We start from the raw sequence: 24165 nt of genomic DNA, 5'->3' as shown, positions 1-24165 counted from the left end.
ATCAAATCCAGAGCCTCATGCGGGTTGGCCAGGTGCTCTATCACTGAGCTCTAACCCCAGCCTCATTTACCCATTTTAAATGTACAGTTCAGTGGCATCAAATACATACGCATTGCTATGTAACCATCACCACCATTCATCTTCAATCCTTTTTTTAATCTTATAAGCTTGATTTTTTTTAAGAGAGAGAGAGAATTTTTTTAATATTTATTTTTTAGTTTTCGGTGGACACAACATCTTTATTTTATTTTTTTTATGTGGTGCTGAGGATCGAACCCAGCGTCCCGTGCGTGCCAGGCGAGCGCGCTACTACTTGAGCCACATCCCCAGCCCAATAAGCTTGATTTTTTTTTTTTTTTCAGAGTAGAAATTAGAAGTTTATTAAAGGACAGCAGAAAAGACTTCTCCCGGAGGAAGAAGGGGACCCAAGAGGTGGAATCCCAGCTTGATTTTTTAAGTAAACCTTATTAGTTATAAATTTTTCATTTCATATTTTAGAAGTCTGTTCCTATTTTTCTCTATTGCCCAGGGTTATAATTCTTGAAGATGAACTTGAAAAGCTTGTTTGTACTAAAGAAACACAAGAACTAGTGTCAGAGGCTTATCAAATCCTAGAACAGAAGTTAAAGTTGATTGAGCCCCATGTTCAAGCAAGCAACAATTGCTGGGAAGAAGCCATTTCTCAGGTGGACAAACTGCTACGGAGAAATACAGATAAAAAAGGTACCTGTGAGAGATTTTCCTGGTCTGTGTTTATTGAACATGCACATTTCTCTCTGGTGGAATTTTATTAGATGGATTTCTTGTCTGCATGATGAAACTGACCGCAAAATTTCTTAGTTTACTAAAAAAATATATATATATTGAATTTATATGTACAACTTGACACTGAATTCAAAGGCTTAGCTCTTTTTTGTGTATGTGTATGTGGTACTGGGAATTGAACCCAGGGGCACTTAACCACTGAGCCACATCTCCAGCCCTTTTTATATTTTATTTAGAGATAGAGTCATGCTAAGTTGCTTAGTGACTACCTAGGTTGCTGAGGCTGGTTTTGTACTTATGATCCTCCTGCCTCAACTTCCTGAGCTGCTAAGATTGCAGGTGTGTGTCTCCATGCCCAGCTTCTTATTCTGAATTTAGAACATTCAGTGAATCGTGTCTCCTTTTATAAAATATGAAATGAAGAGATAAATTTTGTTAGTATTTTCTATTATCAGAACTTCTAGAGACACTTACAGTTAGGGTAATAAAAGTTACCTTTAGGATAAAATAATGAGTTTGATAGTTAGGGTCCTCATACTTAAGTTATCTTAAGATACTTACATCAGTTATTCAGAAATAATATATAAATTATATATAATAGTGCTGCTTATTCATTTTTATGGGTCCACATGTATTAAACACCATTATTTAATGGTAATATATCAGATCACTTTGTGATGCTAGGTAAAAACACAATCCTTTTTTTTTTTTTTTTTTTTGATATTAGAGACTGAATCCAGGGGCACTTTACCAATGAGCCACATCCCTGTCCCTTTTTATTTTTCACTTTAAGACAGTGTCTTCCTAAGTTGCTTAGGGCCTTGCTGAGTTGATAAGACTGGCCTCCAACTTTTGATATTTCTCTAATTTGCCCTAGCCTCTCAAGTCACTGTGATCACAGATGTGCTCCACCATGCCTGGCATAAAAAGGCAGTCTTGAAGTTGAGTGCTATGGCTCATGCCTGTATTCCCAGCTACGGGGTTCACGGGGCAGGGTCATCTGAGGCAGGAGAATTGCAAGTTCAAGGCAAGCTTATGAAACTTAGCAGAGAAGTGTCTCAAAATAAAAAGGCCTGTGAATGCAACTCAGTGTTAGAGCACTTGCCTAGCATGTGTGAGGCCCTGGGTTTAATCCCCCGTACTGGGAGGTAAGAGAAGCAGTCTTGAGATTTTTCCACCAAACTGCTTTTTTGTAGACAGATAGAATGCCTTTTATTTTATTGTTTATTTATTTTTATTTTTTAAAATATTTTTTATTTATACATGGACACAATACCTTTATTTGGTTTATTTATTTTTATGTACTGAGGATCAAACCCAATGCCTCATATGTGTGAGGCAAGTGCTTTGCCACTCAGCCCCAGCCCCAGCCCTTTTTTATATATTACTTTATATCTAAATGTAATAATAATTGTAGTTCATAATTTTTTTCTCCAAAGGACAAATCTACTAAAGAATTTTAATATCTGCAAGTGATCAAATACATTAATTTTTCTATTCTAGAACTTTTGAGTACATATTCTATAAGGAGAAATATTCAGAAATATTTGTGGTATTAAAAGAGCATCCTTGACTAAGAGGGTAGGGTAGCTCAATGGTAGAGCATGTGCTTAGCATGCAGGTGGCCCTGGGTTCAATTCCCAGCACCAAAAAATAAAAGTATTATCCCATTTAACCCTCCTAGTGGCCATGGCTATACAAATTTAAATAAAATGAATGTTTTAAGAAACAAGTGCTTTAGTCAGTCACATTTTTTTGTGTTTTATTTAAAAGTCACTTCAAATTTTGAGAAAAATTGTAAGAGTAGTTCAAAATACCTTTCATCCAGATTCCCTGGTTGTTGCCATTCTACCACATTTGTTTTTTCTTTGTATGAGTCTGTATGTTTGGATAATTCTTTTGACAGTGGTGTTACTCTGAACAATAGAAGAGTAAGTTGCAGACATGAAGTCCCATCACCCTAAATACTTCTGTAAAAAAAAAGGAGGGGGTGGGGGCTAGGGTTGTGGCTCAGCGGTAGAGCACTCGCCTCGAACATTTGAGACCTTGGTTCGATCCTCAGTACCACATAAAAATAAATAAACAAAATAATAAAAAAAGAATAGATTTTTTAATTAATTTTTTTATTTATATATGACAACAGAATGCATTACAATTCATATTACACATATAGAGCACAAATGTTTCCTATCACTGGTTATATACAAAGTATATCCACACCAATTCGTGTCTTCATGCATGTACTTTGGATAATGATTTTGTAATTTTGAAAAACATGGACATTCTCATACGTAACTTCAGTATGCCGTCAAGACCAGGGAATTAACACTGATGTTATATTGCCATCTAATCCTCAGAATCTATTCAAATCTCACCAGTTATCCCAGTAGTATTTTTTAATATGTCTAAATCTAGATCATGTGCACATTTAGTTGTTGTGTTCTCTGTTACTCTTTAGCCTATTCTTAAAATCTTTCATGATAAATATTTTGTGAAGAAATACTTAGAGGGGCTGGGGTTGTAGCTCAGTGGTGGAGCGCTTGCTTAGCATCGGTGAGGCACTGGGTTTGATCCTTGGCACATATTAAAACAACGGCAAAAAATAAAGGTTAATTTCTTTAAAAAAAAAAGAAGAAGAAAGAAATACTTAGAGGTTGTATAAATATAGCCTTTCTCATCAAAATTTTACTCACTATTAATACATATACCCCATATGACTCAGAAATATTATTCCTACGTATTTAGCTAAGGCTATCAAACCTTCATGTTCAGCCAGGTGCAGTGGTGTGTATTTGTAATCTCTGCCACTTGGGAGGCTGAGGCAGGAGGATCACTTGAGATAAGAAGTTGAAGAGCAGGTTGGGTAATACAATAAGACCCCATTTCGAAAGAACAAAAAATAATAAGCTTTTTGTTCATAGGCTGGGAGTGTAACTCAGCGGTAGAGTGCTTGCCTAGTGCATACAAGGTCCTGGGTTCCAGCCCTAGCACTGCTAAATAAATGAATAAAACAAAAACTTAGTTTTCACAAAACTACATACATATTTACAGTGGCTTTGTTCGTAATTAGTAAAAACTGTAGGGCATTTATCCTTCAGCTGCTGAATAAATTGTTACATTCATCCATCCAATAGAAAGCTACTCAGGGATTAAAGGAGTGAAGCGTGTAATAGTGTGAATGAATCTCTAAGCATTATGCCAAGTGAAAGAAGCCAGACTGTAATCACATTATGCTATATTATTTCATTTATATGGTATTATTAAAATTGCAGAGGATCAGAAGCCAGATCAGTGGTTGCTGGGAATTAGAGATGGAGGGAGGAATAAGTTATAAAGAGCCCGCATAGGTTTTTATTTGGGTGATAGAACAATTCTGTATTTTGGTTGTGGTAGTTCTATGACTATGTAATTTACTAAACTCAGAATTATATGCCAAAAAGTGAATTTTTTAAAGAGAATAAAATAATTTAGCTTATATTATTTGGATCCATTTGCTTTAGTCATTGCTTGCATTCAATGTTTCTGTGATGGTTGCCAATTGGTAATTTTCTAGTTCTATTTTTCCTTTTACATTTATTAGTTGGCACGCTACTGTAAGATAAAATATCCCCTTTCCCCACACATTTACTTATTTATATCACTAAACACTTACGGATTCTAATTTTATCCAGTGACTCATAACTCAGTACTATTATGACTTTGTTGCTCAATTTGCCCAAGATTTGGCCAGCGGCAGCCTGTTTGAGCTGATTTGTATCAGTGTCATTCTTTGAGCACTTCCATTACTTTCTTGTACTTTCCTTGCACTACCCTTGACATCAGCCATGTCTCTAAGAAACCCTAGTCCTTTTTAACAGAGAATGGCATTTAGAAACCAAAATCTGGGGGCTAGGTATACATCTTGCCCCTGGAATGTTACTGCTTTTATACCCTTTCAGTGTATGGATAGAGCTACAAAATTTGTATATGTATATATGGACACATAGACACATCTATTTCTATTTCTATATCTATTTGTCCATGTTTGTTATAAACCATGAGTCATTCTAATACCTCTAATTCAATTTCAACAGTACATGATTTATTCTGTCCTCTGCCTTCCCATATTTGTACCTGCCTTCCCTGATTGTGAAAAACTTGGCTACCATCTTCTTCAAAATATTTACTTAACTCAGTCCCTTTGTATAAAACTAATCACTTGACGCTGTGGGCTGTTTCATAAACTACATGGCCACTAACTCAACCTTCTCAGAGTTCTTCCCATTCTGGACTATCTTGCTTTGACTATACCAGCCCATGCCAGCCAAGAGTCTTTCCAACTCAGGTCCCAGCATCTTGCCATCCCTTGCTGGCTCTTTATCCCCAGCGTCCAGACAATTCATACAGGCTACCTCTTGCCAGCTACAAGTTAGTTCCTCGTTGGTACCTGTATCGCACTGATTCCCACCAGTTGATACTTTAGTTGACCATAGCATTCTTAAAATTTTCTTTGAATATTTATTTCATGAAAAAAATAGGGTGCTTATGTCCTTAAAATTTTAAAAGCACAAAAGAGTAGAAAGGTGATAATGAAGTTTCTATGAAGTCGCCCCAATCACTGGATTGCCTTCCCTATAGGTAACTGCTTCTTCCAGTTTCTCCTGTATCCTTCTAAAGATTTTATACATATGTTAATATAAACAAATATTACTATTTTAAAATTCATTATAAATATCTTGTTAAATATTATTACATCATTATATATTATATAATATTATGTATTAAATTATTATCATTAATATATTATTGTATATTAAATTATTATATTATTATATATTAAAATTATTAAATATATCTTATTCTTTCAAATTGACAGCATATTGTACTATTCATTAAATCTCTTAATGAATGCTTATGGTGTTTTCAGCCTTTTCCTGTGTTTAGGAGCCATTTGTAATTCCCATCTTGACAGCTGTCTATCCATACACTTTGTCCATTATTTTGATTGCCCACTTTCTTATTGATTTGTGGAAGCTCTTTTATGTGTTAGTGAAATGATCCTCTGTGAAATAAAATGCAACAGTTTTCCTGGTTTATCATGTAACTTTTGGTCTTTGTTTATGATAGGTTTTTCCTTATATATTCTTTTTTTTTTTAAGAGAGAGAGAGAGAGAGAATTTTTTTAATATTTATTTTTTAGTTCTCGGCGGACACAACATCTTTGTTTGTATGTGGTGCTGAGGATCGAACCCGGGCCGCACGCATGCCAGGCGGGCACGCTACCGCTTGAGCCACATCCCCAGCCCCTCTTTTTTTTTTTTTTAAGAGAGAATTTTTTAATATTTATTTTTTAGTTTTCGGCGGACACAACATCTTTATTTGTATATGGTGCTGAGGATCAAACCCGGGCCGCATGCATGCCAGGCGAGTGCGCCACCGCTTGAGCCACATCCCCAGCCCATAAAGATATTCTTACTTTTTTTGTTTCTTATGGGTTTTTATATCATATTTTAAAAGATTCTTTATTTTGGATTTATTTTACAGATTCCCTCCTGATTTCTTCTAATACTCAATGTGGTTTCATATTTTTACATTGGCATTACTTAAGAATTGCCATAGAGTATTGGGGTGTGGCTCAGTGGTAGAGTACTTCCTTACTATGTACAAAGACCTGGGTTCAGTCCCTAGCATTAAAAGAGAATTACAATAGAAAAGAACCTCCAGAAAACAATAGTTTCCCATTATTAAAAATATCACATTATCTAAAATTCTTAAATTCATAACCTCTAGGGCCTTCAGATTGTTATAGTGTAATCCCTGATTTTTTTAAATCAATATGCATTTTAACAAGATCTGATCATGTGTTTGCACATTAAAATTTGAGAAACTGCTCCAGCACAGGGGTCTGCAGTTTTTTTTTCTGTGAAAGACCAGGCAGCAAATATTTTGTTTTGTAGGCCATCTGGTGTCTGTTGCAGCTATTCAGCTCCTTTAGTAGTATGAAAGCACCACAGACTGTATTTAAACAAATGGACAACGTAGCATTTTAATATAAGGTCTTTTACAATCATTCTTGCTCTCAGGAAGTAGAATTGAGGGATAAAGTGATCAGGGAACTTTTTTTCTTTTATACCCTTCTGTACTATGTGAAGTTTTTACTATGAACATGTGGTTAAAAATCTAGAGTTCAAAGAAAAATTTTAAGGTATAATTTTAGATAATGGTTTTAAATATCAGAGAAATCCATTCAAAGTCCTCTTGTTTTAGTTGGGCTGCTTGATGGTGGTTAATTTTATTTTTCCACCTCAAACTTTTCACAGAAAAAGAATAAGTATATGGGCTGGGGTTGTGGCACAGAGGTAGCCCACTTACCTACCATGTGTGAGGCTCTGGATTCAAGCCTCAGCATCACTTAAAAATAAAATAAAGATATTGTGTTCACTAAATGTTTTTTTTTTTAAAGGAAAAAAATAAGTATAATATAAGGAAATGCAAACACATGATTAGGTTTGTATAAGACCGAAGAGGAGAAAAAGATGAAGTTGAAACTTGAAAGATACCCACTCCTTTCCCCCAAATGTTTTACTGATATGCTAAAGTAAAAATTCCTTCAGATAAATTCAATAGAGCATACATATACCTCATATTCTCCCAGGACTGTAAATTCACTATTGAGCTTATGATTGGTACTTGGTAGATTTTTATTAAATGGATTACATGCTGGAGCAGGTTCTCCATGGAGTATTAAATATTCTTTGAGCTGGTTGAACACCATTTATAGAGTAAAATTGGCCATGGTGAGTGAATTTATACCATGGAGATTAGAAATCAGCAAGTGCTATGAATTGGATTTTTGCTTTGTTAGAGAGCTGGATTATCAGCACATTGTTGAATGTTCCTCTTTATTGTTATTGATAGTAGTATCTTGGAAGCTGGAATGAGGCTCAGTGGTAGAGCGCTTCTTGCCTGTCATGTGTGAGGCCCTAGGTTCCATACTTAGCATTAGGGGGAAAAGTGGTGATCTGTCTTTAAGACTGTTCCTATTCTCTGAACAGATTTTTTTGGTTCAATAGTATTTATAGTGTGTATCAGATACTATTGTGAGGCAAAGAAGAGAGAAAACCAGTCCTCTTCTCCAAAAGTTTAACTCAATTGTAAATCTGGTGTTGTTAACTTTAGTATCTTTGATTTTTTTGTGATAAAATTTAGAACAAGATGAACTTTGAAATTGACAAAAGAGTTTTAGTATCAGGGATATTTTTGCTATATGTCCATTCATTTGTGTATGGCCTGATTCTCATCTTTATTCTGCCCTCCACCTTTTAAAGGAAAGCCTGAAGTAGCCTGTGAAAACCCACATTGTACTGTAGTACCTTTGATGCAGCCTACTCTACACATTGCAGACAAAGATCCAATCCCCGAGGAGCAGGTAAGAAGGAAAATTACCCTTTATTACTTCCAAAGAGTTTCACATACAAAGTTTGCCTGCCTTCCTTTCTTTCTTCCTTCCTTCCTTCCTTCCTTCCTTCCTTCCTTCCTTCCTTCCTTCCTTCCTTTCTTTCTTTCTTTTTCTTTCTTTTTTTAAAATATATTTTAGTTTCAGATGGACACAATATCTTTATTATCTATTTATTTATTTTTATGTGGTACTATGGATTGAACCCTGGGCCTCTCACGTGTGAGGCAAGTGCTCCACCACTAAGCTACAACTCCATCCCACCATCCTTTCTTTTAAGTGACATAATTGTCAAATAGCTGATTGCATTTCTGTTTCTAATGAATTTCAAGATCACAATGTAAATTATTGAATTTATACAAAGGCATTAGTTCTTAATCCCCTGGATTTGAATTCCTTGAAACCACCAGATTTCTTGTCCAAATGTCTACTTCATAGAGGCTTTTAAAGTGCTTAAACACAATAAAGATTAGTGTTTGACCAAAGTTGCCTTCTGGAATGCTAGAAACATTTTTATCTTGATTTGTGTGGTGGTTGCTAATATGCATATATGTGTAAAAATCTGTACCTTGAGATTTGTGCACTTGACTTCATGGATGTTATACCACACATTTTTAATGGTTGCATTAGTTAGTGCAAAGATTTCTCTTGTTCAGTCTAAGCAAAACTTCCTTCAGTCATATTATCTTTCATATTCTTAATTATAAATGGAAACCAAATTAGCTAGTTTAACAGACAGATAATTTATTTAAAACCATTATCTAGCTTACAGAACATTTCAGAAGACTAGATAAACAGGCTTGAGCCAGGCTGGGGTTAACAGCCAAACTCACTCAAAAAGAACTGTTCCATTGAAGACCTCATTGCTTAGCCCAGGGGCACTGACATTGCCTTTCAATGCCAAATAGTAAATCCTACCCTCAGAACCACTCCCTCCCGGAACATGATCTGTTGGCATCCTTGCCAGAATGGCCTTCAGGTGCCTGCTTCTTTTGTCACAAACTTCTAATTCAGGTATATCTCTTTAGAGGATCCCATGTCATTTGCCTAAATCTTAACTGCAAGGAAAGCTGGGTGAGTAAATATTCTACCCTCTGGTCTTAGAGATGTGGAGAACAATAAAATGGGGTGATCCCTAATTCTAGCAAGAGTATTCAGACTTCCTGGGAAGTCAGAAAGAACCATAGATATTTCTCATAAGAACAACATTAACTGTCACATTGTCAGTCCTAGTTTTGATTGGTTTCTGCATAGCAAGAAAAACATAATTTTAACCATATCTGTAGTATGGTTATCAGGCGTGGAAAAATAACCATGGGTGTTATTAAACCCTTTTTTAGAATCAACTGTTAAGCTTTTTGAATACTTCAATTAATCTATAGATCTTTTTAAAATGTTGTTCTTTTTTCCCCCTGTTTTTGTTCAACTATGCTTTAATGACCTATGCCAAGAGCAAGTCCTCTTTGTGTGTGTGTGTGTGTGTGTGTGTGTTTGTGTGTGTGTGTGTGTGTGGTGCTGGGGACTGAACCCAGGGCCTTATGAATGTGAGGCAAGCACTTTACCAAATGAACTATATCCCCCCAAGTCCTCATTTTTTAACTCAAGAGATATGTAGCTACAAATAAATAAATGCTGCTAGAAAACTGTCTGGAGTACAATGCTTTTTCTTTTATTCATTTTCAGGAATTAGAAGCTTATGTAGATGATATAGATATGGACAGTGATTTCAGAAAAGATGATTTTTATTACTTGTCTCAAGAAGACAAAGAGAGACAGAAGCGTGAGCAGGAAGAATCCAAGAGGGTACTGCAAGAATTAAAATCTGTGCTTGGATTTAAAGCTTCGGAGGCAGAAAGGCAGAAATGGAAGCAACTTCTCTTTAGCGATCATGGTAAGCACTGACTTCAGAGTAAAAGCTTATTTCAATGAAGGGGATTCTTTTTTTCTTACACCATGAATCTTACTGTAACTAATTCTTATGGCTTAAATTCTAGGTAACTACCAATAAACATAGTACTTTTTCTTCTAGAAGCAAATCAGTTTGATCAATAAAAATAGGTATGTAAACATACTAGAAATATAAAATTAGACTTTTCTATCAGTTATTTAATTTTTTACTAAATTTTTTTTTGAAATGGACATTACATTAAACAATTTGGAGTATTTTAAATAAAATGTTTTCAAATTTAGTGAATTAAAATTTGGAACTGTTTTCTGTATTAAAGATAACTTGTTGAAACACAAAATTAATAACTCTGTGTTTACTATTGAAAAGTATGTTAAGGCCTAGGCCAGTTAGAGTCACTTAAGTGACCTGAGTGTTTCAGCAGACAGGAGGGGAGGAAGTTTTCTATGTGTCCTATCTCCATACTCTAATTTGTTTACTAGGCTGAATGGGAATAAAACCAAAGGTTAGCTTAAGCTTCTTCACATTACTCACCCTTCTTTCCTTCAGTCATGCTTCAGAAGAGTCAGGGGAAGGAGTGAGGGGAGGCTTGATCGTTGGCAGTTTGATCATTCTGACTAATTGCTAGTTGTATTGATTCCTGTGATTTCCAACAAGCTAGAGTGGGAACTTCCCTTCCATTTTCAAGTATCTTTATGGACCCTCAAAATCAATTGCCTGCCTCTCCCTTTCTCACTATAAGTAGTGTATAGATTGCCTGTACTTCTGGAATGCTCCTTAGGGTTTTCTCCTCTTCTGAGCCCTCCTTTTCTCCCTGGTCCATGTCTACATTTCATGCTTTTAACTTTTCTCTTCCTCACCATCAGCCCCCTTTATAGCTGAAGTCCTCACTAGATTATGCTTGTTCATTATAATAGTCTCTTAGCTAGTTGACTTCAATTTTCAGTACCTTTTTTCCTAAGCTATCTTACAAGCTCTTTCCAGATAATTCTCAAATGGCACATTGATAATTGCTTTATTTTAAAAGCTATAGTGGCTCCCTCTTACAGTAAGTATCAGCCTGTTCATCTTAAGAATCCATCATGTCCAAATATATTTCTCACAGTTTCTAGTGAAGATAATCTTCCTCAATTTATGTTCAGCTAATTAGATATAATTCCACCAACTATTTTTATTCTTAAAGAAAATTTATGTCAAATCCTTTACCAAGAATTCTGTCTCTACAAGGCTACCCTGTCTACCAGTCTCTCCTCTAAATTCTGATTGCTCTAGCCCTCCTACCTCTCCTAGCTCTGTGGAACCTCACACTAGAGAGGCATTGTAGTGAGAGGCAAAGAAAGACTTGAGCATCAAAGCATAGCAGAAAAGGGAAATGATTAAGGGCTTTCCAGAAGCAGAAGGAGAGTTTCTGTAATATGCTGGTTCATATGTCGGGCCTACCTAAATCAGAGATTAATGGCGTTATGTTTTAGGTACTGTGTTATGTTTTAGGCACTATGTGTTCAGGTGTTTTGTTTTGTTTTGTTTTGTTTTTTGTCTCTGGAACTAAATTACAGTCTCCTTAAATAGGGACTTTAGTATCCCTCACAGTATTCATTTAGCAAATTATTCATTCAACAAGTAGTTATTGAGTACCTATTATATGCCAGGCACTGTTTACTGCTATACCCATAGCATATAAATCAGGAGACAAAAATGCATATCATCATCCCAGCTATTAGGAAGCCTTAGGCAAGAGGATCACAAGTTCAAAGCCAGCCTGGGCAACTTAGTAAAATTCTGTATCAATAAATTTTGAAAGGCTGGAAATGTAGCCCAGTGGTAATGCACTTGCCTGGCATGCATGAAGCCCTGGGTTCAATCTTCAGTACTACCAAAAAAAAAGCCTATATTCTCACAAGCTTGTCAACTGATCCTCCCCTTGTGCTGATTATATCCCCCCATTCAATTAGCAACAATCATGAATATCAGTCAACTTCTAACATGTTACATTTGTTAAGAACTAGCATATTTATAAACTAAAAAATGTGCGAAATACTGAAAATAGCATTGTATATAGGATAGTATCTTTTATTATTGAGTATTTTCTTCTCATAGTTTTAAAATTACCTATTAACATTATGGGCAAATGAGAGAAATGGGTCTCATTTTCAGGTATGTGCTTTTAATGCAGTTTGCATTTGAAAAGGCAATAATGCTGTGTAGTTTTTTAAAATAAAACTGCTGATACCATAAAATGCTTTTCCCATGAAAAATTTCAGTACGTCTTCCAGAGTTGTTTTCATCTCTGCCTACAGGGGTAAAGTCCGAATGGAATTAGAGAGGGAAATTCTACACTGGAACCTGCTGTGGCCATTTTTTTCTGTTGCTGCTTCTCTAGTGGAGTTACTGCAGCATAGGGATGTTTCTTGGAAATGGACACGTTTTACAAAAATATTTTTTAAACACACGCCAGATCTTCAAGAAGCACTTTTTTCCTTCCGTCTTGCTTCATAATATATTGTATTGTACTAACCCCTCATGCTGGGAGGAGAGACTGCCTAGCAAGCAACCCACTGCCTACTAACATCAAGAGGGGCCTAAATAAAACTTCATTTTCCTTGCAAGGACAACTTCTACCGTATGGATATATGTTTATGTATTATACTTTGTTCCATAGTTGATCTTGAATGCAAATTTCATTTTGTTTGTATTTTTCTGTGGCGCTTCAAAATGTGTAGAAGTGTGACTTTACTTCCATTAGGGTCTTCTTAGGTGGTTGGCAAGTAAGTTAAATTATATATTTTTTTCCATGCTGTTTTAACTTGTAAATATATATAGATGTTGAAGATGCAATTATTATCTGGGTCACTTTAGGCCTTTTATTGAACCACATTTTCAGTGAAAACCACTCTGCTTATTCTTTAATAATAGTGGTTCTCAAATTTTAGTGTGCATTAGAATCAAGTGGAGCCTTGTAAAAAATAGCTGATCCCCACTCCCACAGTTTCCAATTTAGTAGACGGAGATCGGGCCCAAGAATTTCTGCTTCTAACAGATTCCTAGGTGATGGCTGACCTTGTTGGTTCAGGGACCACACTTTGAGAACCACTGCTTTTGAATAAGATGATAGCTTAAAAAACTCTTCATCAAATCTCCATCTCATTCCATTTCTTAGACATTTTATTTCTTATAAAGTTACCTAGACTTATAAATTTTTATTGCTTTTACTAGAAAGTTTTAATAAATTTTATTTATTTATTGTTCTTTTTAAGAAAAAAGTTACTAGGAGTTTAAATTAAAGTTTAAATCATTTGCAGGGTTCTTAGTTATTATTTTTCTTTTTTCTTTCCTTTTCTCTCTCTCTCTCTCTTTTTTTTTTTTTTCCTTTAAAGCTGTGTTGAAATCCTTGTCTCCTGTAGACCCAGTGGAACCCATAAGTAATTCAGAACCATCAGTGAATTCAGATATGGGAAAAGTCAGTAAAAATGATACTGAAGAGGAAAATAGTATTAAGCCCTCCACAAATGACAATGAAATAAGTAGGACTGAGTATTTATGTGAGAATCAACGAGAGGATAAAAATAAAGACAATTCTGCAAATGAAGTCTTCCTCCAAGGGCCTGAAGAAGCAATGTGCTACCAGTGTGAGAGTGAGGACGAATCTCCACAGGCCGTTGGAGGTGGCCTGGCCACTGTCTCTCCAACTCCCAGGGACTCCTTGCAGCCCTCCATCAAGCAGAGGTTGGCACAGCTCCAGCTGTCACCAGAATTTACCTTCACTGCTGGCCTCGCAGCAGAAGTGGCTGCTAGGTCTCTCTCCTTCACCACCATGCAGGAACAGACTTTTGGCGATGAGGAGGAAGAACAAATGATAGAAGAAAATGAAAACGAGGTAGAGGAAAGTAAGAACCAAGATCAATGAAATGATTTTAGATTGTTCCTTTTACAAAAGTGTTTTAGCTTCAGGACTGGAAAGGGAAGATAAGTGTAAGTTTACTATCTATAAAGTTAAGATGTGAATTTCTAGGAAGAAACCTGGTTTGAACAACTGTCTCAGATTAATAGTTACCTGTAAGTGGCAGATTTTTTAGGAAAATAAGAGAAAGGTAAGGGCTCTTTAAAATAAACTGCTGCTTTATTTGTGGCCCAACTGATAATCTTGGTAATTATTTAAGTACTTTTAATAAGAAATGAATTTATCATTTCTTGCCAGAATTTGCTACCATAAGGTGACTAGGTTAATTCTCTTGCAAGAACATTAACATTTAGTATGACTCCTTTTTACTGTATCTTTGCAGTTAGTAACTGCAGTTATTATGTTAATAACGAGTTGTTTGTATTTTATTTTTGTTTATACCAGTCTTAAAAAAAAGATACAGGTTCTGAATAAAAAAAATTTAATTCATACAATTGATGTGTGCTGGGGTTTGGAACTTAAAAGTAGTTTCAAAAATAGTTGGGTTATGACATAATTCTTATTGTTCGTGTAAATATTCAGTAGTTAATTTTAAGATGTTCCTAATAGTCTTTAAAAGGAAAACATACCAGGTCAAGAAAAACCCTTTCAACTTTTTTCTTTTGTTATTGCTTTTTCCTTCCTTTGTTATTACTTTCCTTGTCAAAAGTGGGATCCCTATAGTAAAAAACCCCACCCCCAACTTAGCATAATGTTCTTTGTATCAGTTTGCCTCAAGATAATTGTGCACCATTACCACAAGTAGGTCCAGTGCTACAATTTTCTAGCCTGTGAGCCTGTGAGACTCAGGAAACCTGTCAGCTTCCTGGAAAGAAACCTTGTCTTCCTAGTCTTCATTTGCAAGCTACCTCTTAGAAGAGACTGCTTTTCAAAGTGGCCAATCTCGTGTGTTGCGATTCCATTGTTGAAGACTGGTATTTTTTGGAGTATACTGTTTTTGAAACCTGTAACTCCTGTACCTGACATAGTTTATAGACATTATTTAGGGAAAATGTAAGAATAACTCAACTTACACTGTTATACTACAGGGAAATTACATGATGAATCTAGATTATCTTTAGATAATCTAGAAATACATTTAAATTATGTCACTTAGCACTTACAGTGAGTAAATTTACTTATACTCAGAATTGTTTATTTTTTTTAATAACTTTTTTTTTAATCCTGAGGAAAAACTTGGTTTAGCTTTATATGACTAGTAGACATCCTTTGTACCATAAGTGATTTTTGCCTTTTGCCAAAATTTTGGGACTTATCGTAATAAACCTCTTCAGAGTAATACCTTAGGTTGGACCTAGTTATACTAAATTTGAAGGAAAAAAGAATCTTCTTGTGTTGTTACTGACTTCTGTGTTCCTAAGTAATAAATAATACCTATACTTTCTGGTTTAAATCACAAACTTAGTTGCCCACTCCATTTTTCCTGGGATTTAGGAAAAGCAATTATAGAAAAACTTGGTGATCTTTATTTTAACCTATAACCTTACAGAGGAAAAATCAGAGTTTAATAATTTTAATTCTTTTATTCTATTTTGTTTCTACTATCCTGATTTGGGAGAGAGATCTTCATAACAGTATCAGTTTTATTCAGTGCTCTCTGAGGTGACACTTGTTAATTCTGAAAGATTAGATAATTTGAATCAGAATTTTCCAGTCTTCCAATCTGATCTGTTTTATTCACTAGCCATTACATAGTTTCATGAAAACTCTACTTGTTGAAATCATGATCTAAAGATCTTGGAACATTAACCAAATATTAGGTGTTTTGTAAGTAGTTTTTCAAATTTTTTTTCATCTTATAAAATATTTTCAAGATAAAATATTATCTTCTTGAAAATTCCTTGACGAATTTTTTCCTGAAATGTTCTAAGTTGATATTTCTCATTGTCGTTTTAGTGGGATACCTGCTTCAGAATAAACTAGAGGTCTTTTTTTTTTTTTTTTTAATGAGAATTTTAGGACATACTCTCTGTAATTCTTAGCTTGAAATGAGACCTAGGTAATGTTCATGCCCAATAAAATGTAAGAATCCCTGTTTGTCACTTAGTTCTTCCAATGAATACCTTAGGAAATATAAGAAACAGGCCAATATAATATAAATAGGTGTTCTTGTTTACCAATGTAATATAAATAGGTGTTCTTGTTTATTACTTTTTCTAAGAATATTCTACTTATCAGGTTGTTGATAGTTTTAATAGCTGCCATTCTACATCCAGAAGAAGCCTCTGGGAAAAAAACATTTTGTGGAAAACACTTATAACTGTACTTTGCAAATTTTACAGTATTTTTTGACAGTATAAATCGTGGTAGTGCTAGTATCCTGACAGCTCTTAATACAAATATCGCCATGGTTTGTTTTATCAAGACAAGCCTAGAACTCAAAGGAAGGATACATGTGAGGGGCTGATTTAGGCCACTATTTAAGACAGAATTTTTATCCTTTGTCCACGTACAGATAGGAAAGTCATGACAGAAAGTGGTCTGGTACAAGTTATCATGCCTTAAATCCTTTTTCTCAGCTTTTATTAAAGCCCTACCTATCTGGCACATCTAGGGCCAGACTCTTGTTGGTCTATGACTTGCAATCCTCTGCTTATTTTCACAAGTTCTTTGTGTTTTCTGATTTTATAGCTTACATCCTCATTAAAGCTAATGGTTCTCACAGTATATGAATATATTTCATTAGGAAACTGATACCTTAACTCAAATCAGAATTCTTAAGTTACTGAAGACAAGCAAATTGAGAGAAACACACTTAAGGCAAATTAGTAAGAAAATTTTAAGAGGATAGGTTCATGCTTTCCTATAGAAGAATAGGCTGAGTTTAAATTCCATACCCTTCATTTAAAAGCTGTGGGTGAGGGCTGGGGTTGTGGCTCAGCTGTAGAGTGTTCGCCCACCAGGGGCAAGGCCCTGGGTTCACTCCTCAGCACCACATAAAATAAATAAATAATTCAAAAATTAAATATATAAAAGCTGTGACCTAATAATGTTAGGGAGAGTCTTTCCAACAGAACTCAAATTCTCTGAATTTCTAAATGCTATTTGCACTTTCTTTTCAGGAGAAGATAAAAGGAAAAGGAAATAAAATGTTTGAGACTGAAAAGCAAGATTGGTTATAAATATATTAGTAAAACAGGTCAAAAATTTTTAAACTCAGTTTTCTTAAAAAAGTAATAGTCTGACTCACATTTTAAAAATTATAACACTTTTAATGTTAAAGTATAAAAATCAACTTCTGGTATATTTCAGAAGTTATAGGTTAATGAAGTATTAATCAGATAGGACCCTAGATTTCATTTCCCTCTGTTGACTATTTACATTTTACCAAATGATTAGAAATCCTTTGTCAAAAATCCTATGTAATTTGGTTTAATCACAGTATGTTGTTTCTGTACCCAAACAAAACCAGGATACAAGAACTAAATACCATAAGATGGTGATACATATAGCTAAACAAACCATTGCTTGAGGTTAAGTAGATAGTATGCTATGAATGACAGGGTATAAAGATTTATTTTTCCAGTTCCATTTATAGGAACATATCTGTGTAGTTCATAACTTAGATTAGAAAACTAAACTGCAAATAATTTAGGAGAGAAAATATAGAAAATGCCTAAGTACTGTAACAATTCATTCAGCTGTCATCATTGACAGGTTATTAACTTGAATCAGTTAATTTTTAAAAAATTTTTTTAGTTGTAGATGAACAGAATACTTATTTATTTTATGTGGTGCTAAGGATGGAACCCAGTGCCTCAAACATGCTAGGCAAGTGCTCTACCACTGAGCTACAGCCCCAGTCCCATTGAATCAGTTAAATTTTGAGGCAAATTCATTTAATCGCACCTCTCCATTTTTCTGAAGTATATAAAATGTAGTTTAACCTTTTCTTTTTCATCTTTAAGGATATCACCTCCTATCATGGGTGATTGACAAATTCACCCTCGGGGATGACAGGAATGATGTCGGGCCCCTTTACTGGCTAACTTCACATTGCTGTGCTTTTTTGAATACTGTTTGTTTTTCACAGTTTCTCTATCTTCCCTTATAATCAGCTGTGATTTTGCTGCTGTCTTGTGTGCCTGCCTTCTGCAATAGGCCCCTAATTTGCTGCTTCTAATCTGCTGTGGACTGAGAAACCAGATTGCCAAGCTTGCTAGAATTGTGTCTAAAATAAGAGTAAGTAGACTGCAACAAGGCTAAGGGCTCTTCTATCAGTAAAGTGCATGGACTTTGTGATACCTGTTTGGGTTCTTAGCATTCATCTGTTTGCCTCTTACTAAGGACTTGCTAAAACTGCTTGGTTGAATATGTGATTGCCATATATTTGAAGTATTAATTCTGTTTTAATATATTGATGTTTCTAGGATTCCCTGTTAATGAATTCAATGCTAAAAGAAAAATTTGACTACCATATTTGTATAAATCATTGTGTATATGTCAGGAAAATGTTAAATATTTTGTTTTTGTTAATCGTTCTTAGTTGAGTACACAGATTTGAAATTTATGGCATGATTAACATGACTTCAGCTCTGTCCACCAAGACTTATATTCTCGAACTATTGGTCTGAGACTAAACATGACTAATTTAGTAAGAACTGGCTGACTTGACTATTTGGGGAATGAGTCATTCTTGATATCCCAATTTTCTATTAAGCTTAAACTTCTTTCAGCATTAAATTTTTGGAATAATATCTGAAGGCAATCTTTATAAAAACTATTGCTGTCTTCTTAAACAATATATGAAATACACTTTAAGCTTTTATATTAAAATTATCATTTTTATTATACTTGGATAGACTAAACACTGAGAATTATTTGTCCTGTACTAAATGACTCCATTCTGCAGCACTTGTGTCAGTTTTCATGTCTTTGTTTTCAGTGGATGTTCTGATTCCTCCATTTATATTACTGCTTGCTTAAGTGTGATTGTAGCAATGTACTTTATTCACCTTCGTAATGCACCTTCTGATCTGCTTGGGTTTGGGGGACCAGATGACTAAGATAGTTAGAACTGAGTACTAACTAAAGTAAGAGTAAATGGACCTACAGTGAAGACATGAAGAAGTGGATTGTGCTTCCTTGCATGGATGTTTGTGACATCTGTGACTCTCCACCTGTTAGGTTGCTGTCCTTAGTTCAGTGAGGTTACCATATTAGATACCTACTCTCAAAATACAAGTTGTTATTTTACAAAAGGAGCCATTTCGTTTCCATACTTTACTTTCTGTTAGGATAGTTCTATGCTACAATTCTTTGGCTCTGATTAAAACCAGGTCATTTGAATTAGCATTTTCAATCGTGTTTTCTCTTTGAATTGGATGCCACGTGCTTTTTTTTTTTCCCAAGAGAAATGTATTTTTGTTTCCAAGACATAAAGTAGATTAAGTCCTGAAAAATAAGAAAACATTAATTATTTTTTAAAATATTTTTTTAGTTGTCAATGGACTTTTATTTTATTTATTTATATGTGGTGCTGAGAATCGAACCCAGTAACACATGCTAGGCAAGTGCGCTACCACTGAGCTACAACCCCAGCCCAACATTGATTATTCATATCATAGAGATCTGAGAATTAATAAGATTTATGGGCAATTATACCACAAAGTATTTATTCTTTGATATGCTACTTTTTCAAACAGTATCTTTATTTATTTATTTTTATTTATTTATTTATTTTTTACTGTTGAATTGCTTTATTAAATTATCTGGGAGGTATATTTTTTTTCTTACATATGTAGGACTGAGGTGCAAAAAGCTTAAATGACCCTTTGGGATTACACAGTGAATCCATGGCATAATCTGAAAGGATTTCATAGCAAAGCACACAGGGTCAGAATCATCTCCTTGAAAACATTATACCCTTATGTTACAAATGTTCCTAGTTCAAAATACATTATGAAATGCTCAAAAAATATCAAAAATAAATTTAACTATTTTAAATTGGCATCACCATGTACGGAAGTACCTAGAACAAAATCTGAGAGGTTTCCTGATTGACCCTCCATTATATTAATAAATTGCTAAATACTGTCAATTCTGTGTCTTTTTTAACAGTATCTTTATTTTTACTTAACTAAAGTTAATGTATGTTAAAAGCTTACCAAAAATTGTTGGTGTTCAATCTAATGGTATTGACAGATATTTGAATGACTATAAATTCCCACTGTCACTCTATTATATTTGGCATGCCTAAGTGATCATTTAATATGTAAAATAATCAAGCAGGATGACTTTCCTCTCTTGGGTGGAAAAAAACATGAAATTTGCATGTTGCAATATTTGCAAGTAAAATTCAGATCTGTCTAGAGGTAGATTTAGCATCAAACAATTTATTTTTACTAACAAACTGACTATGTTTTAGCAACCGTATGTTGACTCATGCTTTTCATTACACACAAGGTGATTGGTAAATCAGTCTATTTATTTCATGACCATACTTCCTAGAGTCAGCTTTCAGGTATCCATGCTACAGGAAGGGAGTTATGAGAGAACAGTCATAAAAAATAGATTATCTATAGGGCTGGGATTGTGGCTCAGCAGTAGAGTGCTCACCTAGCTTGTGCGGGGCCCTGTGTTCGATCCTCAGCACCACATAAAAATAAATTAATGGAATAAAGGTAAAAAAAAAATAGATTATCTAAACCCATTTCTGGAGTTGGGACTGCCATTGCCGAAGAGATAGTCATGATGCCAAACCTGAGTTGGTGCTATAAGAAGAAAGCTTCTCTTTGAGTATAGATATGAGAGGAAAGTGATTCTACACAGTGTAATTGCTATAAAACAAAAAGAAGACAAATCAGTTCCAGAACTCAGACATGCAAAACTTTAGCATCAATCAGGAGGAATTGATTTTATGTATATCTTAAAATGTGTAACAAAGTAAAGTGAACATATCTTTAAAATGCTGTGAATTTTGATCTACTCTTGACAATGAAATAGAGTTTTATCCCTATGTACTGAAATTGTTTAGCAACATGTTATTGCAATAGAACAGTATTTATACTTCTGGCTATACTATCTTTAAAAATGAGTATAGTCTGAGATATGGTTATAGAATTCCTCCCCTTATATTTATATCTTAAGAATTTCTTAAGGGGTCAATTTCACTATTTGAGGTGTTATATTTTTTCGGTTTTATATCTTTTCTTAAATGTCAGCTACCTACAAATTATTGTACATATTTTGCTAAAACTGAAGCATGTCTCTTACAAGTTTATTCTTTTATGATATTCTAAACAATTACCTAACTTTTTTTTTCCTTCCCAATTAAATGTTTAAGGAAATTAACTCCATTTCTAAATCATAGTATTTTTTGCACTTTTATCACACTAATCTTTACCTTCTGTTCATACTATAATTTCCATAATGCTTACTCAGGCACAGTAGTTACATATGACAATGTATAGAAGGCTCCAGAAATATCACTCCCATCCCTTAAAGGTTGGCGTATGTCCTGGTACAGCCATGGAGGTCCATATGGGTGAAAAGCCCAGAAGTCGACCTGAGCTGAAAGCACTCCCAAGGAGTTTGGTTTTGTTTGGGTTTGTTCTAGGTATGGTCCCAGGGATCCCAGATCAAACCAGGCCCCTGGGCCTATCCTAGAACCAACCTAAGCTCATGCATCATTCCTGGAACATCACGAATGTGAAGACTGAAGATAACCTGAGGCTGACCAGACATCCTGTGTTCACCAAGATTCACATCTTTTTGTATGTATGTTGTCTTTTAGCAAGGGTTGGTTGGTTATCCCTCTAAAATTAGAGGGACAACATTTGGTAACACTACATAGTCTTCCCAGACTTTGACACTGTAGTAATTTCTCTTAATAGGAATTCTCTACAATTACTATTAATTGCCAGTGAGGAGAGTTATTCTTGTGATTTTTATTATCACATAATAGATTAAAATGTCTATTTTCAGTTGAAGCAACTTAGCCACCAAAAAAAAAAAAAAAAAATCAATCCCTGACCCAAAAGCCCTCCTCAAAAATGAATGGGTTTTGTTCTCTTAAATACTCTCTACTCAACAATATTGTACCAGTTTCATTTAACTGAATAATAATTGTTCACAGTTTCTGAAGGGCATTTAGTCTTTGCCTTCTGGTTTCAATGCTAAGTGATTTTAAAATCTTGTTTCAGAAGACTACCACCTTTTTCCTTGAATCTATAATTGAATCTAACTTTCAGAGCTCACTTTGAAAGTTTCTGCTATTGTTAATGAAAACAAGCTAGGATAATGTAAAAATGGGTTAAGGGCTCAAATTTTACATCAGTAGTTTGCAGGAGATTTTTAGTAAGATTAAATTCATCTTGTGGCCTCATATCATAATTGTGGCATTGCTATAGTCACATAACATGTTTTTGTTGTTGTTGTTAATTTAGTAGGTGAGATCTCTGAAGAGTCATGCAAGCACCTTACACCCAAAAGTTATGGTGCACAATGAAAACATACTTCTGCTAATGCTGGCTTCTGCAATAGCTTTAGACCATGTGTAAATAACTGCAAACTAGTCAGAAACTCCACATGTGAAAGAAACTTGAAACTGTTGTTCCTCCAAGCTTTATCACAGCAAAATTTGGTCAGTAAGCTATCCTTCAAAGTAGGACTGGGGTCATATGGAGGCACATCTGAATAAGTCAACTGTGGAATTAATTTTATGCTGTATTCATCCATAGGTGGTATTATTTTTCCTTTTAAGTCTGATGTTTACACCTCTCTCTCAATGTTTTCTTTTCTGCAGTGTGTTTCTCTGTATTGGTGTGCTCATCTGGCAGCACAGTTAACTGTGTTTGTTGCCCATAGCCTGAAATGAATGTGAACCTATTTTAGGTTTATATACGGTACATTTATATTTTACAGTACAATATATTGTCAATATATTTTGGGGGCCCTTGCACTCTCTTTTAACATGGTTAGTTAGAAATACTGAAAATAGGAATGTGTGGACTGTTTAAGGAGTTAAGGCTTGCTTATATAGTAAGTTTATAAAGTGGAGTGGGAGATGTAGCTCAGTGGTAGAATGCTTAACATGTGCAAGACCCTAGGTACAATCCCCAGGACCACCGAGAAAATTTTAAGTGTACAGTTCAGAAGCTTAAGTGTATTCACATTGTAATGATATGTATCTCCAGAACATTTTCATCTTGAAAATTTGAAACACTTACCCGTTAAATAATAGGAATTCTCTATGATTACTATTAGTAATCCTTTTCTTTTCCCCACAGCCCCTGCTGCCATTCTACTTTCCATTATGTCCTCAAAGTTCATCCATATTGTGGCATGAGACAGGTCTTCCTTCTTTTTTAAGGCTGAATAGTTAAGTATTAACCACATTTGTTGATCCATTCATGTGTTGGACACTTGGGTTGCTTCCACCTCTTGGCTATTATGAATAATGCTGCTATGAATGTGGATGTGCAAAGTCTCTTCTTTTTACACATAACATTTTCTTTATTAATCACTGTCTGTATTTTATCACATCAATTTTGGGTCAGCTATTTAAAAGAACCCAACTGTAGGTTTGTATATGTCTGTATTATTGTTGTTCCTTCTAAGCTTTAAAAATCTCTAAATAAAATCTGTACCTCCTTACCTCTTTAGTGTATGTAACTTTTTATTTATTATTTTTTAAAAATTATTTTTTAAAGACAGGGACTTACTCTGATACCAAGACTGGCCTCAAGCTTTTGGGCTTATGTGATCCTTCTGTGTTTATTTTTCTCCATTATGATATCTTTAGAATTTTTTCTTTAAAAAAGGCCTTTGTCTGAAAAAAACTTTCATTCATTACCCCAACTTTGGTTTGTTCACTGAAGTGCCTCACTTGATAATTTGTCAGCATAGAAAGAGCCAAGTTAAAACTTCCATTTTCACCATTCCTGTTGGACATGTTCTAAGCATGTTATATTTGTTAACTGATATGAGCCCCCCTGACAGAAATCACATACATCAAGAAGGAAGTTAACATCAAGTGGCTCATACTTTGATAGGTAGGTCAAAAGGATGAGTTACTGGTTTGAACCTTTCGGGCTCACTCACACCCTTAGAAACGTTCCTGGAGTTCCAAAATGGCTCTGTAGACTAAATGCTGCCAAG

At 34.7% G+C, this 24165-nt stretch overlaps 1 protein-coding gene across 10 annotated transcripts in view; it reads left to right on the top strand.

The window, feature by feature from the left end:
• Positions 1–23661, top strand: part of Vezt (vezatin, adherens junctions transmembrane protein) — a 78271-nt gene extending 54610 nt beyond the window's left edge. For 7 of the 10 annotated variants that reach the window (XM_015482925.2, XM_015482924.2, XM_048803772.1 and 4 more), the window contains 4 exons: positions 530–723; positions 8073–8173; positions 9884–10091; positions 13481–23661. In XM_015482925.2, coding sequence (XP_015338411.1) covers positions 530–723; positions 8073–8173; positions 9884–10091; positions 13481–14010 — 1033 coding nt within the window. In that variant the 3' untranslated portion in view covers positions 14011–23661. Of the gene's footprint in view, positions 1–529; positions 724–8072; positions 8174–9883; positions 10092–10194; positions 10224–12403; positions 12872–13480 lie in introns of those variants that run through there. The other 3 variants (XR_007347841.1, XR_007347839.1, XM_048803766.1) reach the window with 2 other exon arrangements.
• The last annotated feature ends 504 nt before the right edge of the window (positions 23662–24165 follow it).

This window comes from Marmota marmota, unplaced genomic scaffold (assembly GCF_001458135.2).
Source record: "Marmota marmota marmota unplaced genomic scaffold, marMar, whole genome shotgun sequence".
NCBI lineage: Eukaryota > Metazoa > Chordata > Mammalia > Rodentia > Sciuridae > Marmota > Marmota marmota.
The sequence above is the reverse complement of the archived record's forward strand: the minus strand, read 5'-3'. Positions and strand labels throughout refer to the sequence as shown.